The following is a 19986-nucleotide window of genomic DNA, read 5'->3' as shown; positions in this document are numbered from 1 at the left end:
ATTCTCACTACGCGGTCTGCTTCAACACAACACGCGCTTGTGGCTGTGCTATTCAATGCGAACGAAATGGAACCAAATGGGCATGCAAACGAAGTCGTCTGAACTGCGTGTGAAGGAATACAATGTCCAATTTTAAGGACACGAACTCTATCCCAGACGGGTATAGGGCTCTAAACACCAATGAATTGCAGGAGCTTTTACAAGATGAAGAAAAAATGGACCAGATCGTCCGACTCAATGAGAAGGTATTTGGTTCTACAATGTGGCAACTATCGAATAAAACCACACAGTTTTGCTAAATTTATCTGTCAGTTACATGTGGTTGATATTTAATTTTCCATACTATTAGGCTACATTCAAACTCAATTAGGTCTCTACATTATGTTCTCTGCTGATTTCTATAGAGCGCGAAATAATTGCTTTGATGCCTCATCCTATGGCACATCATGTAGGCTATAGGCCATGCATGAGCCGCTTTAGTATCCTACTATGGCTCTCTGCATTATTGTGCGTGGCTTCCAATGGGAAAAGCTTCGTTCATATTCCATTCGTTTTTTACAGAATGGTTTTCCATACCAATCAACCTTAACAGGGAATTCCTGCTTGCCATACAGGACATGTTCAGTGAGCAACAGGATCAACCTTTTCAAAATGCTATAAAGGCACTAAAAGGTTCCTTTGAAAACATATAATCGGTCTCTCTGTCGCGCAAATGCACCTCTTTCTGTCTTTCTGTCTTATTCCTCACTAGAACATCTATTCCTAAACGTAATGTTAAATTACTAGGGCAGTTTGTTCTTGTCCTATTTGTCTTGCACAGTTCAAAACATTGTGATTCATGGTACATAGCCCTCTGCTTGAACTCATCAGGTTTGGCATTCATTCTTGGACAGAGAGAAAATCGTTACTCGCATGTGTCCAATTCAGATCAAGACATGACATTTGAAACCTGCCTCACTGCTGCAGGGAATGAGAGATGTTTCCAAAGTGGTTGCATCTCACTGAGAGAGGCCATGGAATTCTCCCAAGGGACTGGATCAGAATTACTTATCTAGAGCCATGGTAGGGATTTCAGTAATGGTTGTAGTAGCAGCTGCATTCGACTTGACCAAGACATTTGACCGAACATACATTTATAAAGTGTTACATGCCAGTAATAAGCCAGGCAATATGATACTGTAGGTTAGTTAAGACATTCACACACACACACACAATTCTCATTTACACTTTGTGTAACTAAACATCAGTAGGGTGTCTGGGTGTGCCCCCCTCCCAGTGTCCTTCCTGCAGTTGCCATTGTTAGTTTAATAAAGCCCCCATATGCATGGTTGACTGACATGTGAGCATGTGGTAGTGGTAGTTGAACTCATTGTGGCGGCTGGGTCCACAGCCCCTATGATCCACTGGTGAGCAGCGCTCCAATTCATTAACGCTTTGGGGTCTCCAAGGGCAACCACCCTGAAAGGGTCATTAATGGCACAATAAGATGGATGCTTGTGTAGAGCCCATATCTCACTAGCTACTGGCTAGCTCCCTCTGGAGAATGTTCTCAGCCTCCTGACTGGCATAATTGCTATCCTCTACTGGCTCCATGGGATTTGACATGGGGTAGTAAGCACTAACTGGGAAAATTTAATTACAGTCATCTGGACACTGTCACTGCTCCATTTGAAGACACTCAGTCCCTGAGCACCTCAGCTTACCACAAATGGCAGTGAAGGAGAAGAGCAACACTCAAGCCCTTTTCCCCCAAGACAAATCTAACTGGTAAATTCTTGCAGGTTGTACAGACTTGATGGAAAATGAGCATATTAAATCATAACACAGTTGTCATGTTTGTATAATATATTTCCCAATATCAAATGTCAAACAATTATATTTTGTACTAGGTTCACATCAATTTTTATTGTATTTCCAGTTCATGTATCTTCACATATTGACCCACAGAAACTGCCACAACAGTACATTTTCAACTCGAGAAGTTCAAACAACATTGTACTTCTTTCCAAATCCAAAGTGCCCTTCAAGTGTTGTTTGTCAGTGACGGCAAACACTGTCAGGTGGTTGACTGAGTGGCGCAGTGGTCTAAGGCACTGCATCGCAGTGCTAACTGTGCCACTAGAGATCCTGGTTCGAATCCAGGCTCTGCTGTAGCCGGCCGCAACCGGGAGACCAATGGGGCGGCGCACAATTGGCCCAGCGTCGTCCAGGGTAGGGGAGGGAATGGCCGGCAGGGATGTAGCGTTGATAGAGCATGGCGTTTGCAATGCCAGGGTTGTGGGTTCGATTCCCACGGGGGGCCAGTATAAAAAAATATGTATTCACTAACTGTAAGTCGCTCTGGATAAGAGCGTCTGCTAAATGACTAAAATGTAAATGTAAAATGTTTGCTTTACAACCAGTGCATCATCACAAGCACACAGAACCAGGGACTCCTGGACCTCCCGCTTGCTAAACAGGGGTAGGAGCAGCCACAGCAGGAAATGGAAGGTCTGTTGCTATTCCTGTTTAGGGAAAAACGCTGGCGATTATGAATAGCCATGGATGACAGGGATTTAGAGTAAAATGAGCAGTACAGTGTCCTTGTAGTCAGGAAATTCAAGGGAGAACAGTGGAGCTGCAGTGTCTTTGTGTACACAGTGCTTATTTTGACTCTGGGCCAAATGCTCCGGATTCCACAGAACCTGGGGCTCTGATTGCCTTGCAAATGATCATTATACAAACCACAAGTGTAAGACACTTGTGGATGGACTGAAGTAGCCCAGTGTTGAGGGAGACTATTGAAAAACACTTGGAGCTAAATCACACTTTAGCAAAATCACAGGAACTGTTAGACACTGATAGAATCTTTAGAGCACTTTCAAATGGGCTGCTAAGATTTGTGGTCTCTCTAAATTGCGTGCGGGCCACACAGTGTGGTGTCATAGAAGTAGTTTAATACCCTATAGACTATGCCATCTTGCCTGCTGTGACGTGACAATGCAGACATTTCAAGCTGCTCCGATGACAAGAATGAAGTATGCACAAAGAGGTGTGACAAGCCTAAGAGACAGAATATTGGCCTAGATACGAAAACTAGAGGGGCTCAGTTTAGAAAGTTCGAATGCATTTGGGAATGGCAAATATACTCCATTAACCTACAATTAATAACTAGACTAAACGTTAACATTCAGATTATTTTACTACATGGAATGAGTGTTTAAATATTTCATTCTCATTTAAAATGAATACAGAAGTGGAATACTAGAAGCAAATACACTACATTTGGAGCATTTGTAACACAGCAAGGAAATCCAACCTCAAAGCAAACACACACAAGCTAAAAACGTGTTTTAAAAGCTTTTTCATGCTTATACAGTTTAATTTCAACACATTTTAAAGTTACAATATTCTTAAAAGCAATCAACAAGTAATCCAGAAAAATGTATAATGTAACCTGTAGGGCATATTCTTGTTTAGATTAAGTCGTCAAATGAAAAGGTATGGAAATAATTGATCACCCCACCAGATGATCTACATAAACTAAATCTTGACCTGACAAAGAAAAGTTGGTCAAGAAACAGTTCCAGGGAAAAGTGTTTGCACAGTATCTTGGGTAACATCTGTGGAATAAGTCACACATTTTTACTGATGACTTTCATGTCAACATGTCAGTGTCCACCATCATTGGTTGCTTTGAAAAGTGTCACCTAACCGGCAGTAAAACGGCAGATGAGATGTTTCTTGGGGTAGAATTCTAACCTCTCAGCATCAGATGTCCCTTCGTCAAGGTAATCCCAGAGAGCTGTCTGAAACGAGATCACATATGCAGCTGTGATGTCCAGAGCCATGATCCAATTGAAGCCACAGTCTTTTATTTCCTGCGGCTTCCTACTGGGCAAAAACTGGTTGAATCAACGTTGTTTCCATGTCTTTTCAACCCCAAAAATAAATGTGATGACATTGAATCAATGTGGAAAACTGATTGGATTTGCAAAACGTCATCAACATAAGGGCATTGTGTTTTGTTTACCCAACTTTTAACCTAAATCCAATGACATGGTGATTTTTTTTTGTTTTGATTTCACGTTAAATTAAAATTCACATTAGTTGACAACTCAACCAAATTTAAATCAAAACTAGACGTTTAACTGACGTCTGTGCCCAGTGGGTTGTGACTGAAATCATATTTCAAGCCGTCACTACTTCATCAGATTATGCATTTATCATGTTGTACAGTACATCCTCCACAGGGGATTTTTAGTCATTGTAACAATCAGACATACTTCTCATTTGTGTATACAGTCAGTCAGTTAGTGGTCTGAAACATCTGCATGTCCTTACATACCCAAGCCTCTCGATGATGCTGAGGGAGAGGGCTAGGTCTTAAGCAGTTCTGAGAAGGCCCCTTCATTCATTTGAGAATGGGAGCCCTTGTTAAAAAAGTCCCTAAGACTTTTTGTTATTTTCCTCCATTTGATTCATAATTTTAAAGAACACAGATTAAAGACTTGCTGGTACATTCCACACTCCCCTCCCTTTTCAGCCCATCATAGCTAAATGAAATACTTTTTTCAAAGTGCTTCTTCAACCTCAAAGTCTGAGACGACTAGGGGTTTAAGTATCGAAGGGGAAATACATGTATTTTGGACCCGCAAAGCTTCTTTGATTATTACAGTGCAGGGTTTGTAAAAAAGCCTGATATGTCCAGCCAGACACTTTTCACTGAACTGGATTCCCGGGAGCGATGACATAGTTTTGAAGTTGGCCAAAGTTAGAAACAGCCTTCTTCATGCTGACTGCCGAGTTAAGCTTTTAATTAGCAATTGATTATCACCCTGAGCCAGAAGTCTTCTCAGATAAGGTGGGCAGTTTGAAATGTTCTCTCATTCCCTGTACATATAACTGGCTTCAATTAGAGAAGAAGTCTTATCTAGCATCTTGCTCTGCAGTTTCAGCTTGCAGGAATGGAAACATTTAATCTGAAGAAGACTTTATATTCCCCTCCATTTTGCGAGGTGTGAGGCATACAAGGCACCTTTGCTTGGAGACCACTATGATTGGATCAGTGGTTTCTGACTTTCTCTGGTTGGGGGGTGGCATTCGCTTCGGATTCCTGTTGCAAGAAACTCATGTGGTTTCAGTCGATGAAGTGAGGGTTATACGGAAACTCTGAAGTCGAAAGAAACCACTTGAGGAGCCATTGACTGAGCATTTCAAAACCATAATTCAAGCTGCAAGAAAACTCAATGCTACCCAGCTGCATCAATGACAAAGATCACTATCAGTGATTGTGACTCAGTAACTTGGGAAACATGCCAATAAAAGCTGTAGATAATAATCCTCCCTCCTAATTCCCTTTGGCCACTCTGCAACAGTACGCCCTCTCTGTCTCATGAATTTGACCTCCCTTAATCCCACTTTCTGGTGACACTGAGAAGCTCTTCTTCCTTGGCTCTTTTTCAGTCTAAAGCACTTTCAACAGACCCACTTTGTTGTGTGTTTGTTCTTGATGCAATGAACATAAAGTCTCACATTCATGTAAGCAAATTCATTTAAAGTGGAGGCATGCCCCATGAGGACAGCCAAACTGGATTTTGGTCATAAAGCAGAGTATTAAGTGAGGCAAAAATCTCATATTCATTTAACAAAATAAACCATTAATCCTCGGTATGCTTTTGTGAGCTCAGCCAGAGTTAACAATATCCCTGAGTTTTTAAACAGTGGAATTGGCAGCTAAATAACCTCTCCGAATTCATAATTTTACTTCAGGCAGAATAGCGAATCTCAATAAAAGCCTCCACACTTTTGACCTCAGACAATTGGAGTTAACAGTGGGGGTTGTGGTTTACAATCCTGTCTGTGCTATGCAAATGTCTTCCATGAGGACATTGGTTGGAATTCCTCGAGCTCCATAGCTTAAGTTCGCTGGTGGCTATTGGAGTGGTCTTGAAGGAGCTTTTTGTGTCATTTTAGGAACAAGATGGATGGAGCTACCGATGACAAGCCACAGAATCACTTCATCATGCGACTGTGTTTTTCTCATTGGGTCCACAGTGATGCATAGCAAAAAAGCCACTGGACACACCATTAGTCCTGACCACTGGACCGCTGGGGCTGGCCCTTTAAATGGAATACTTCTCAATACATATTCTAATTGTACTTCAGTTTGAGGATTATTGCCATATATGGACACTTACTTAAATGCAAAACAGGTTTTTGTATAATTGAAGCCTTTCGCCTTGATCAGACCGACAGCACCAGAAGTACATACATTTCCAATGGAGTTTGCCTTGCAGCATTGCAGAGGCAGTTGCAGTGCGTTCTGTGTGGTGCATACGCTGGATTTTTCCAACGTATGCAACAAATTGTATGCGTAGACTTGACAGAAATAGTAGCAAATGGTAAATGTTGAACTTTTTTCTTATTTTTACTATTTTCTACATTGTAGAATAATAGTGAAGACATCAAAACTATGAAATAACACATATGGAATCATGTAGTAACCAAAAAAGTGTTAAACAAATCAAAATATATTTGAGATTCTTCAAATAGCCACCCTTTGCCTTGATGACAGCTTTGCACACTCTTGGCATTCTCTCAACCAGCTTCATGGGGAATGCTTTTCCAACCGTCTTGAAGGAGTTCCCACATATGCTGAGCACTTGTTGGCTGCTTTTCCTTCACTCTGCGGTCCAACTCATCCCAAACCATCTCAATTGGGTTGAGGTCGGGTGATTGTTGATGGTTTTTGCGACTGCACTTGAAGAAACTTTCAAAGTTCTTGAAATTTTCCGAATTGACTGACCTTCATGTCTTGAAGTAATGATGGACTGTCATTTCTTTTTGCTTATTTGAGCTGTTCTTGCCATAATATGGACTTGGTCTTTTACCAAATAGGGCTATCTTCTGTATACCCCCCTACCTTGTCACAACACAACTGATTGGCTCAAATGCATTAAGAAGGAAAGAAATTCCACAAAATAACTTTTAACAAGGCACACCTGTTAATTGAAATGCATTCCAGGTAACTACCTCATGAAGCTGGTTGAGAGAATGCCAAGAGTGTGCAAAGCTGTCATCAAGGCAAAGGGTGGCTACTTTGAAGAATCTACAATCTAAAATATATTTTGAATTGTTTAACACTTTTTTGATTACTACATGATTCCATATGTGTTATTTCATAGTTTTGATGTCTTCACTATTAATCTACAATGTAGAAAATAGTAAAAAATTAAGAAAAACCCTGGAATGAGTAGGTGTGTCTAGACTTTTGACTGGTACTGTATAGCCACAAAAATGTTGGATTGCATAATGAAAAAAGTTTGACTGAATAATTTATTACGCAGTATTGATGCAATGATGCTGTCGGTTTGATCGAGGCGTTAGTCTGTGGAACTGTCACTATTAATTACTGTACATATATGCATTTTCTTGCCTGTGGTATGAAGATTCTTGAAAGTGTAAGCAGTAGCCTGACTTTAGTCTTGAGTTTGGTTTTTGCACAACTTTAAATGGTTGATATGTGAAGTAAGCAAAATGTTACTTCACTAGTGCCAAGTCATCAACTGAATCCTCCCAGTGTGTATGCCAAAGCCACAAGCGTAGTCATGCGGTCCATGTGTAACATGAGCAAGGCTCTTGACCAGGAATTCAAAGTCCGCTATTTGCCAGAGGTGGAAAGTCACATTGGTTTGGGAATGTGGCATATCAATTATTTTTTTAACACCAACTTTTATTGATCTTGTTTAACACATCTTGACTTAACCGTCACATGAAATTAGATTTGTCACTGGCTGAGATGTTCTTAGTATCAAGTGCCCTCAGTTTTATTAAGCCTGGCTGGGAAAGTCCTTTGATAGATTCAATATTTAGCATAGACCTACTAGCTGAGGTTCACACCTTGGAACAGGTTTTGTTCTTAAGTAACTCACCGTCAAACGTTCATGTATATATAGTACGCCCTTGTTCCTTCCTGTGTTTCTGGCCCTCAATGACCCTGCTGTTTCTCACAGTTTCATACTTTCCATATTGACTAACCCCTTTGCTGTTGCTTTCTCTGCTCAAACCCTATGAGAAAACATTTTCCAGCTCAATACATTTCAAACTCAGTGTGTAGAGCATTTCCTGCAGAGTGAGGTTAACCTTGAAGATCTATTGTTGCTTGACAATTTGTTTTATTTAACTATGAATTCTGGGAAGGCTCAGTTGAACAGATTTTTAAACATCATAAATATGTACATTTCCAACTGTTATGCCAACTCCTGTTTATCAAGATGCTATAAGTAGGTTGATACACGTACACCTGTATTACTGGAATACTATTTTAAACATGGCAGCTCACCATCACAGTCTGCTATTGTTTCAGTTAATCCATTGACCTTTTATTTGTGTGTGCTGAGCTGTACATTCTCAGGGTTCTGACTCCATGCCTGTCTCCAGTTTCAGGAGCTGCAGGTGGACAGAGAGATACTGCTGACCTCCAACCGGAGCTTGGCCGAGGAGAGCCTCGCCTGGCGACCCCGCCTCAACAACGGCAAACTCCAGCTGGCTGAGAAATACTGGGATCTGACCAATCTGGCAACCGCCTGCCGGGAAAAACAGAGCCGGCTCGGTGAGTCTACATGTGCCCAAGAGAGGCAAAGGGGAAAAGAAGACTGTCTCTGTTTCTGGGTGTACATGGAATATTGCTGTCAGCCATGAGTCAGGATTAAGAATATAAAAATAATGTATGGAAATATATTGTCTGTGTGCGGCGTGTGTGCGGCGTGATCATAGACCAGGGAATGAGGTTTTGATGAGCTGTTGTAGCAGACTATTTTTGAGGTAAGCCGCAAAATCTACAATGGTTTATTAATAACATGTAAATAATCCCAGGGTGTGTGCCTTTGTGTCTGTGGAAACACATCATAGTTCCATAACAACGCCCTAATGTCAGCTGTTTCATTTATGAGACCAGTGTTGCGACCTCATGTGAATTGTTATTACATTTGACAGGTTGGCGGGTGAAATCTGCTGGTATTGTTGGGATCCAAACCCTGGACCTGGTCCACCCCCCTCCCCTCCCGTCCCCCTCATGGGTGTGAGGGGCGGAGGTGGGGGTCTTGCAGAGCGATCGTGTTCCCATGGGTGAGCTCAGGCAAAGGGGTTCCCACCTTGCTGTTCCACCCCACTTTCAACACTAGCCAAGAATTACCACTGGAGCATGTATGAAATAGGACTCCTGCTCCACATGAGCCTGTTTAATTTCCCAAACAGTGAACAGGGTCGCTCCTCTGCTAAGGGAGCTGTTGTTATAGTTTTTTTTTCATTTGGCCAAAAGGACTGAATATTGTGTTTCTCCTGGTTTCCTTCTTGGCAGTGTAAGAAACAGACTGTTTTCTCATGGTCAGACAGAGTCGCACATCTCAGGGTCATCTTTGACTCGCTGAACCAAAGAATATGATATTTAAACAGACAAATAAATAAACAGAATACAGAATAAAATGCTTTTTCATATGGTACTGTTCATGCAACTTGCTGAGCTACCCACAAGGCCAAAGTAAACTAGGCAGAAACCTCAGCACCCAAAGGAGCGCCATCACTCTAACGTCCTCGGGCTGAGTAATTGTATTGTTTAGTCCACGGTGGCCCTCATTGCCTTACCTCGTGTTTTCTGAGACAAAGGGGCCCCTTATTGGAGCAGTCCTGCTGAGACTTGAGAGAGAAAACGTCAGTCTTGCTTTCTTATCGTAGCCCTTTACACTGGGTTGAAAATGGCAGATTTGGGCACTAATAAGCGCCTAAATTGGAACATAGTGGCTGTACAGTAACATGCTATACATGACGTCAGAGATCTGCGTCTGCACTTCACAGCGCTGTATGGGTTTTGACTGACAGAACTGCACGCGACAAGAAGATGGCCCCATCCCTCCCGGTAATTGGAGAACTTTAGAAATGTTTCGGGTAGCCTTCCACAAGCTTCCCACAATAAGTTGGGTGAATTTTGGCCCTTTCTTCCTGACAGAGCTGGTGTAACTGAGTCAGGTTTGTAGGCCTCCTTGCTCGCACACGCTTTTTCAGTTCTGCCCACACATTTTCTATAGGATTGAGGTCAAGGCTTTGTGATAGCCACTCCAATACCTTTACTTTGTTGTCCTTAAGCCATTTTGGCACAACTTTGGAAGTATGCTTAGGGTCATTGTCCATTTGGAAGACCCATTTGCGACCAAGCTTTAACTTCCTGACTGATGTCTTGAGATGTTGCTTCAATATATCCACATAATTTTCCTTCCTCATGATGCCATCTATTTTGTGAAGTGCACCAGTCCCTCCTGCAGCAAAGCACCCCCACAGCATGATGCTGCCACCCCCGTGCTTCACGGTTGGGATGGTGTTCTTGGGCTTGCAAGCAATCCCCTTTTCCCTCCAAACATAACGATGGTCATTATGGCCAAACAGTTCTATTTTTGTTTCATCAGACCAGAGGACATTTCTCCAAAAAGTACGATCTTTGTCCCAATGTGCAGTTGCAAACCGTAGTCTGGCTTTTTTATGGCGGTTTTGGAGCAGTGGCTTCTTCCTTGCTGAGCGGCCTTTCAGGTTATGTCGATATAGGACTCGTTTTACTGTTGATATAGATACTTTTGTACCTGTTTCCTCCAGCATCTTCACAAGGTCCTTTGCTGTTGTTCTGGGATTGATTTGCACTTTTCGCACCAAAGTACGTTCATCTCTAGGAGACAGAACGCGTCTCCTTCCTGAGCGGTATGACGGCTGCGTGGTCCCATGGTGTTATACTTGCGTACTATTGTTTGTACAGATGAACGTGGTACTTTCAGGCTTTTGGAAATTGCTCCCAAGGATGAACCAGACTTGTGGAGGTCTACAATTTTTTTCTGAGGTCTTGGCTGATTTCTTTTGATTTTCCCATGATGTCAAGCAAAGGCACTGAGTTTGAAGGTAGGCCTTGAAATACATCCACTGGTACACCTCCAATTGACTCAAATGATGTCAATTAGCCTATCAGAAGCTTCTAAAGCCATGACATCATTTTCTGGAATTATCCAAGCTGTTTAAAGGCACAGTCAACTTAGTGTATGTAAACTTCTGAACCACTGGAATTGTGATACAGTGAATTATAATTGAAATAATCTGTCTGTAAACAATTGTTGGAAAAATTACTTGTGTCATGCACAAAGTAGATGTCCTAACCAACTTGCCAAAATGATAGTTTGTTAACAAGAAATTTGTGGAGTGGTTGAAAAACGAGTTTTAATGACTCCAACCTAAGTGTATGTAAACTTCCGACTTCAACTGTATATGGACGAGCGATGTCAGAGCGGCATGGATTACGATTCAGTAGAATAGTATAGAATACAGTATATACATATGAGATGAGTAATGCAGGTAAGGTAAACATTATTAAAGTGACTAAGATACAGTAGAATAGTATAGAATACAGTATATACATACACTGCTCAAAAAAATTAAGGGAACACTAAAATAACACATCCTAGATCTGAATGAATGAAATAATCTTATTAAATACTTTTTTCTTTACATAGTTGAATGTGCTGACAACAAAATCACACAAAAATTATCAATGGAAATCAAATGTATCAACCCATGGAGGTCTGGATTTGGAGTCACCCTCAAAATTAAAGTGGAAAACCACACTACAGGCTGATCCAACTTTGATATAATGTCCTTAAAACAAGTCAAAATGAGGCTCAGTAGTGTGTGTGGCCTCCACGTGCCTGTATGACCTCCCTACAACGCCTGGGCATGCTCCTGATGAGGTGGCGGATGGTCTCCTGAGGGATCTCCTCCCAGACCTGGACTAAAGCATCCGCCAACTCCTGGACAGTCTATGGTGCAATGTGGCGTTGGTGGATGGAGCGAGACATGATGTCCCAGATGTGCTCAATTGGATTCAGGTCTGGGGAACGGGCGGGCCAGTCCATAGCATCAATGGCTTCCTCTTGCAGGAACTGCTGACACACTCCAGCCACATGAGGTCTAGCATTGTCTTGCATTAGGAGGAACCCAGGGCCAACCGCACCAGCATATGGTCTCACAAGGGGTCTGAGGATCTCATCTCGGTACCTAATGGCAGTCAGGCTACCTCTGGCGAGCACATGGAGGGCCCCCCAAAGAAATGCCACCCAACACCATGACTGACCCACCGCCAAACCGGTCATGCTGGAGGATGTTGCAGGCAGCAGAACGTTCTCCACGGCGTCTCCAGACTCTGTCACGTCTGTCACGTGCTCAATGTGAACCTGCTTTCATCTGTGAAGAGCACAGGGCGCCAGTGGCGAATTTGCCAATCTTGGTGTTCTCTGGCAAATGCCAAACGTCCTGCACGGTGTTGGGCTGTAAGCACAACCCCCACCTGTGGACGTCGGGCCCTCATACCACCCTCATGGAGTCTGTTTCTGACCGTTTGAGCAGACACATGCACATTTGTGGCCTGCTGGAGGTCATTTTGCAGGGCTCTGGCAGTGCTCCTCCTGCTCCTCCTTGCACAAAGGCGGAGGTAGCAGTCCTGCTGCTGGGTTGTTGCCCTCCTACGGCCTCCTCCACGTCTCTTGATGTACTGGCCTGTCTCCTGGTAGCGCCTCCATGCTCTGGACACTACGCTGACAGACACAGCAAACCTTCTTGCCACAGCTCGCATTGATGTGCCATCCTGGATGAGCTGCACTACCTGAGCCACTTGTGTGGGTTGTAGACTCCGTCTCATGCTACCACTAGAGTGAAAGCACCGCCAGCATTCAAAAGTGACCAAAACATCAGCCAGGAAGCATAGGAACTGAGAAGTGGTCTGTGGTCACCACCTGCAAAACCAGTCCTTTATTGGGGGTGTCTTGCTAATTGCCTATAATTTCCACCTGTTGTCTATTCCATTTGCACAACAGCATGTGGAATTTATTGTCAATCAGTGTTGCTTCCTAAGTGGACAGTTTGATTTCACAGAAGTGTGATTGACTTGGAGTTACATTGTGTTGTTTAAGTGTTCCCTTTATTTTTTTGAGCAGTGTATGAGATGAGTAATGCAAGATATGTAAACCTTATTAAAGTGGCTAGTGTTACATTTGTGGCCAGTGATTTCTAGTCTATGTCTATAGGCAGCAGCCTCTAATGTGCTAGTGATGGCTGCTTAACAGTCTGATGGCCTTGAGATAGAAGCTGTTTTTCAGTCTCTCGGTCCCAGCTTTGAAGCACCTGTACTGACTTCGCCTTCTGGATGATAGCGAGGTGAACAGGCAGTGGCTTGGGTGGTGATGTCCTTGATGATCTTTTTGGCCTCCCTGTGACATCGGGTGCTGTAGGTGTCCTGAAGGGCGGGTAGTTTGCCCCTGGTAATGCGTTGTGCAGACTGCACCACCCTCTGGAGAGCCTTCCGGTTGCGGGTGGAGCAGTTGCCGTACCAGGCGGTTATACAGCCCGACAAGATGCTCTCAATTGTGCATCTGTAAAAGTTTGTGAGGGTTTGTCATATACAGTGTCAACGTTTATGACCACTATGTTTGATGTACAGTTACAAGATTACATGGCATCATACCCTGGGTTGTTCTGATCAGAATGAGCCTATGTTTGTTTATTGTGAAGCGCGTCACACGCACCTGAATGCATTCATGACCAATGTTCCCTCAAAAAAATGTTGTCACTGAGCAAATTTCAGGTCTGCTGAGCGCAAAGTTGAATGTTGTGAAAATTCTGTGCAACTTCCAGGACGCGTTTACTGTGGACACTGAGGCTGTACCCGCTTTAAATTACAGTTTTAAGTAGGCTACTGTGGCTATTTGATCATAATGTAGGACTACAAGAGTGGCCTACCAATAAAAACAATGGAGAAAATGCATCCCATAACATTTTAACATGGAAAAAGCTGTTCTATCGTTCAGCCTACAGTAGCAGCCAATGTGTGGTGTTCAATGTAGGCCTACATTCCATGAGACTTTTGAAAAAAACATGCAGAGCTTGACATTAACTTGTTTATCCACTTGTCCTTCAGACAAGGAGGTGACTGAAAATGTTGTTGTGTTGTTTGATGCAAGAAACCACTTTACAAAATAAAATGCATCATTATTCCCATACCATTATTATAGAGAATCAGACAAATTATGCTACCCTCTGCCTATTAGCTACTTAGCTTATTCAAGCCTGTCTCAAAATACAACACTGCCCCTTTAAGACAAAAAAGCTCTTTACCTGACTTGCTTTTCAAAGATGTCTAGAAATGCACATGTTTTGTGCTTTTGTAGGAAGCAATCACGCCTCCATTGCTGACTACAAATGATCTATAACTGGGCTAATAACTCACTAACTAACAAAGGATATGAACAAATGTACAAATGTGCACACTTAGCTACATGTAGCTCTCGCTTTGATCTCAAAACAAGTGCATCTACTCATGACCGCTCATGCTGTAAAAACAGTCCAGCTCAACGTGAATGGCACAGATCCATATATGGCAAGGTCTATTTGTAGATAGGCCAACTGCAGCTCTGATTGGTTATGGCGTACCGGTCTGTGTAGAGTATGGGCCTGAGTCGTGCCTGTCAATAGAATCCTACTCCGATGCGTTCTGCCTACAACAAAATCTCTTGCATAGTTCGTTTTGCATACTATGACGTGCATAGTTCATTTTGTTTCAGTATGTTGCATTGAAAGTTACTAATATTGTGTTGATTCGATCACAATTCCCACAGTAAAGGGAAATGTTGATAGTGTTAACTAACAGGGAAAACTCTAGAAAGTTGAGTGAAGTTCAATCTCGTGCTTCTCTGTACGGATTTATATTTATTATGCGCAGCAGTTCCAGGGAGCACAGCTTAGAGGGAACATTTCTCATGTCTCCTTTCTATGCACACCAAAATTACGATCTGTTTCTCTGATTTGCCTTGTGAAAGCCTAACACTGTAAGATCGTATTTTATAACTTAGCTAGTCATGTTGGCAATAGAACAAGCTTTCAAATCATGCCTACCTGTCCCAGATTGCGATTTATAATGAACTGTTTTTTAAATTGTGTAAACAACAGTAAATGTGTGATGGCGGGTTGTGTTCCAAATGAAACGACTACAAGTGTGCTTGCTGTAGTTCCTCAACGGCACAGCTAGGAGAGCATTGACATTGCTTAGGAACTGTGCACACTTGGAGACACCAGTTAGTCCCCTCACTCAAACCCTTGTAATTGTTTTGTCTTATGTTGCACCTACCCCAAATTTTTCAGGAATATTCTTATCATGTTACTGAATGTAACCAGAATATTTTCAAATGCGACATAAAGTACAGTAAATGTAAAATGCACATAAAATCAATAGTGTAATGTTTGGATTCAGTATTGTGAACTGTTGTGTACTCACCTTTGGTCTAATACATTTCCCCATTATCTCCAAACTGTTCCCTTTGTTTTTCATATTTCTTCTGTAAGAAACATTTCAATTTAGCTCTATCCATATAGACCAATTCCCACGAGTGTAAAGGGTTAAACGGTCATCTTTGTTTGAACTCCACTCGGCTCTTCAACAACCCGGGCTCAGCGCACTGCGAATGAATTATTTAGATTATGGACATTTAGGGGAGCACAAAACAAAGTCTAGATTAGCTATAAGTCTCCCAGGTGCACCAAGTTATGCAGTAGATAAGAGGACAAGCATAGGAATGAGATTGCAACACCTCCCCACCCTACTTCCATTCAATCCCACTCCCAACCTGCATTTCCCTACAGCCTCAGCCAGTGTTCTAGCATTCAAATCAGACAAGGAGATATTAATTATTTCTTGACTTTCACCCCGCCCACCCCTCTCCCCTCCCCACTGTTGTACAGTCCATGTGGTGCTGCAAATCTATATGAAAGGCTTTTGTCTGCTGCTCTCCCACTAGCTGGTAGTTCAAAGACAAGGGCAAGTTTCACATGATTGTAGATGGTTGCTTCCAAAAGCCTCTTAAGGCAAGCAGCCCACCCCTCAGGCTGGGTTTTCGCGGCTGTAACTGTGTGCAAGCTCACCAGCTAATGGTCATGGGAAAGATTGGGCGCATCAATGCCAGCAGGAAACTGAGTAGTTGTCAGGGGATTTGGGGGTGGAAAGGGGCCTTGTCTTTGCTTAGCAGAGGCATGCTGTTGACAGGACGACAGTAGAGCTGCACCAGTGGGGTATGTTAGAGCTCTTAAATGCTTTAGCAGAGCAGCAGCCGCTCGGTAGAGGAAGCCTTAAACCCCTCTTCCTGAGCCTCATGGGTGATAGAGCAGGTGCTGCTCAGATCCACAGATGTTTAAATCAGTTAAATTGCCGAACACCTATTTTGATGTTTATACTAATTTATCCATATTATGTAGATTAGGAAATCTCAAAAGCACCTGATTTAAATTAATCCTTGTGTACAACGGGCATGTTTTGAAGCCAATCGTTCCTCCCCTTTTATCCCCTTTTACAGCCTTAGCAGCTGTCCAATGATGGAAGGAGGGTGGAATGTTCACCTTCCTGTCACCACACACACAAACACACACACACACATACTAGGCACATGTACTGTACCAACACTCCAGCTGCACCAACAAAGCAGGATGGGTGGGAGTCCGTCCGTCCGTCCTTCCTCCACAAAACATCTGATTCTCATTTGGCCAGACGAGAGGGAAAAAGGTGGAAAAAAAGAAGAATTCCTGAGGCAAGAAATCGCAGAAGAGTTACGCTGTGTTCTGGCTCAACGTAATGCGCGTATTGCGTAATGCAGCTTGCTTAGAGATGGGTCAAGGTTGCTGTGGCAGCCTTGGTCTGTTTGTCTGTCACTCGTCACATCAACTTCCCACCACCAGCTCACGTTCTCTTCTTTTTAGCTTGTTCCCACTATTGCTAATTAGTAGTATTGACTTCCAAGTTGAGATATATTTCTCCCCCTCGCTTCAAATTACTGTCAGCACTGAGGCTTAAGCTTATTTGTGAATTTTGTTTGCACAAGTTTCGGCTATAACTTCTGACAGAAAGTTGGCCACAAATCTGATCTATGTATTTAGAGTTTCTTATTTTTCTCTATAGTTGGCATGTGTTTCTGATGTCACCTCCTCTCTTCAGAACACACAGAAATAAACCTGTGGTTGATGCTTCCGCCCACATTGAATTTACTCAAAATGGGACTGCTGCAGAAAAGTATGCCCCCCTGCTCTCCAACGTGGGCTCTTCCCACTCACAGCTAGAGATCTTTCAGCGTGGCTTGAGAACCCATCTGGAACCATTACAATAAAGGGCCAGGGGGGGTGAGAGAATCAGGTCATTATACATGCAAACGTGAAAAGAAGCACCAAGACAAACAAAGTCCACTTCTCTGAGTGACCATGAAGTGCAAGGCTTTTAATGGCTGCTTACACACCCACGGCTTCAGACTGATCGGAAGCCAGACACTTTAGTGCGAGAGTGTGAGATTGCACTGTGACTGGTGGGAGTCAGTAATTAAGTCCATTTCATTTTGGTATGTGTGTTGGTGGGGGTAGTTATCAAAGTTGGATTAAGGCTATTGAACTCCCCTTACACTAGACCTTACCACATGGGGGGAGAATGGGGCCCTTTGCAGGCTTTTGTACTCAATCCCCCTGAGAATCAAACCACAACTGCCAGCTAGACAAAGACAGCCCTCACTTATGTGTAACAAATGATACATATAGTAGTTATGTAACAAATGGAAAACAGTTTTTCTCAACATTGTACATTCCAATGGGAATTGTGTATGCATAGTTTTGTACAGTGTGTGTGTGTGTGTGTGTGTGTGTGTGTGTGTGTGTGTGTGTGTGAGAGAGAGAGAGTCATCTCTGCAGCATGAGGAGACCTTCAGTAGTCTGAACATGTTTTTTTTGCCTGCACCCATATTTAACTATATTCTTCCCATTACCCTTTCGAGAGCTGTTAAATCTGACAGGGGGGTAATTAAACATGTTAGCAATGGCCTATGTAAGGTGCTTTCCCTCCATTACCTCACACAGTGTAGGCCTGCTGTAAGGAGAAAATAAAAATGCCCAACAAATGTGATATAGTGGTGAGCTGTGAAAGCACACACTGTAGGCAGTTATCTAGAGACAAAATCCTCCACCTTTCAACTAGCCTGAAGGTGTAATCTATCTTGCTGGATTTGTATTTAGAATTCTTCTCATGTTATTTTTAGCTGCTGTAGAGAAACAGTTATGTCGTTAGCTGCTGAAGGCACTAGAAGATGCTAACGGTGTTGCTGTTGTTAGACTGTACTGTGGTAAAGTAAAGATGAAGCCACAGAGCTGCTGTCACGACTTCCGCCGAGGCTGCCTCCCCTCCTTGTTCAGGCAGGCTTCGGCGTTCGTCGTCACCGGCTTACTAGCCACTGCCGCTCCATATATCATCATTCCATTTGTCTTGTCTTGTCAATTACACACACCTGGTTCATATCCCCTCATTAGTCCGTGTATATGTGTTCCCTCTGCCCCCTTGTCCTAGTGGGTGATTGTTTTATGTGAGTTGAGTGTAGCTCAGTGGAGCTACTCATACCTTGTATTGCCGGGTAGAATATTCCCCTGTGCCTGTATTTTGTTGGAGCTTCCCGTACCTTGTATTGCCGGGGTAGATTGTTCCCCTGTGCCTGTATTTTGTTGTCGCTATCCAGCGCAACTGTGTACGACGGAATAAACTCTGTATTCAGTGATTTACCCTCCTGCGCCTGACTCCTAATCACACTCATCACAGCTGCTACACACTCAGCTCCAATCCGGAGAGCTAGCACTGCTCTAACCTCTTCTGCTTGCACACAGTCTTCTTGGATCTGAGGAGAGCTGAGAAACCATTCTGTACTAATCTCATTATACAAGATGCTGGGGCCCCATTTATAACCGTTGCGTAAATTTCACACTAAATATCTGCGTGCGGTATTTCTGAAAAGAATACATATGTTAAAAAATATTGAGATTTATAAACTTGGCGCACGCCATACATAGGCTACGCATGTTTTCCGTTATAAATCAGACCTGTCGTAAAACTGTGCGCGTGTGTGTAACATGTTTGGTTGTGTTTCCACTTGACACTTCAGAAATATGTATTTATGTATTCCTATTGGTTGGTTGAATTTAAATATCAATAAAGTGTTATGCCATTGATCATGCTTGCAGATAGGGGGAGAACGTGAACGTAAATTCTTCCCAGTCTGATATTGACATGCAAGCGGTAGGTCACGTTCTGAAATACTATATTCTATTATCATATTTAACGTGTACGAGTTCACTATGTACATGTCCAGATTTATTTACAGTGCCTTCAGAAAGTATTCACACCCCTTGACTTTTTCCACATTTTGTTGTGTTACAACCTGAATTTAAAACGTAATAAATTGAGATCAGTGGCGGTCGGTGACGTTTAAAATGAGGGAGGACAATTTCTTTATTTTTATGAGCATGGCGTTATTTCTATTACAGCATATTGGATGACTGTCATTCGTATTCCATTAACCCAGCTCCATGTAACATCGATAGGCTTACGCTACTACCTGATATTCAAATTTTCCGTATACCCATCATGAGGTTGCTACAACCTAGCCTATGAATGAAAGTTTACAATGTAGGTGCACAGGTCGAGAGAAACAATTGAGTAATCAAGGTGTCAGACAGTGACACTTTCAATACCGCCTTGCAGACTCTTGCCTGCATCTAGCTGATCTAGGGTGTAATCATTAGTCCAACAGTTGCAAATGAGAGTTTCTATTGGACAAATTCACGAATGTTTATCCCCGTTTTGTTTTGTTTGCTTCCGTTTAAGATACTTTCTTCAACAGAATCGGCGGAATGAATACACCCCTGATCACATGCAAACACAGTTCACTTTCATAGCAGCCACATACAAACAGCATTATCATTTTGCACGTTGTATAATTCCTTCTCGCATCTACTCGCTCTCCTACTCTCACCTTTTCCCTACGCTTGTGGACTTCAGTGCACAACACAACAGCTGTCTGTGACCAGGCGAAAAAACCTTTCCAAGCCACACCTTCATATCATAACCGCTATGTA

At 42.7% G+C, this 19986-nt stretch overlaps 1 protein-coding gene across 1 annotated transcript in view; it reads left to right on the top strand.

Moving 5' to 3' along the window:
• The window catches only part of LOC311142682 (vacuolar protein sorting-associated protein 37D-like), a 44064-nt gene continuing 24078 nt past the window's right edge, over positions 1 to 19986 (top strand). Inside the window, exons 1-2 of the mRNA XM_084178336.1 lie at positions 1 to 245; positions 8422 to 8593. Of these exons, the coding sequence (XP_084034462.1) occupies positions 123 to 245; positions 8422 to 8593 (295 nt within the window). The 5' untranslated portion in view covers positions 1 to 122. The remainder of the gene's footprint in view (positions 246 to 8421; positions 8594 to 19986) is intronic.

This window comes from Coregonus lavaretus (assembly GCF_964263955.1).
Source record: "Coregonus lavaretus genome assembly, chromosome: 15".
In the NCBI taxonomy this organism is placed as follows: domain Eukaryota; kingdom Metazoa; phylum Chordata; class Actinopteri; order Salmoniformes; family Salmonidae; genus Coregonus; species Coregonus lavaretus.
This window is presented reverse-complemented; position numbering and strand designations above follow the sequence as displayed.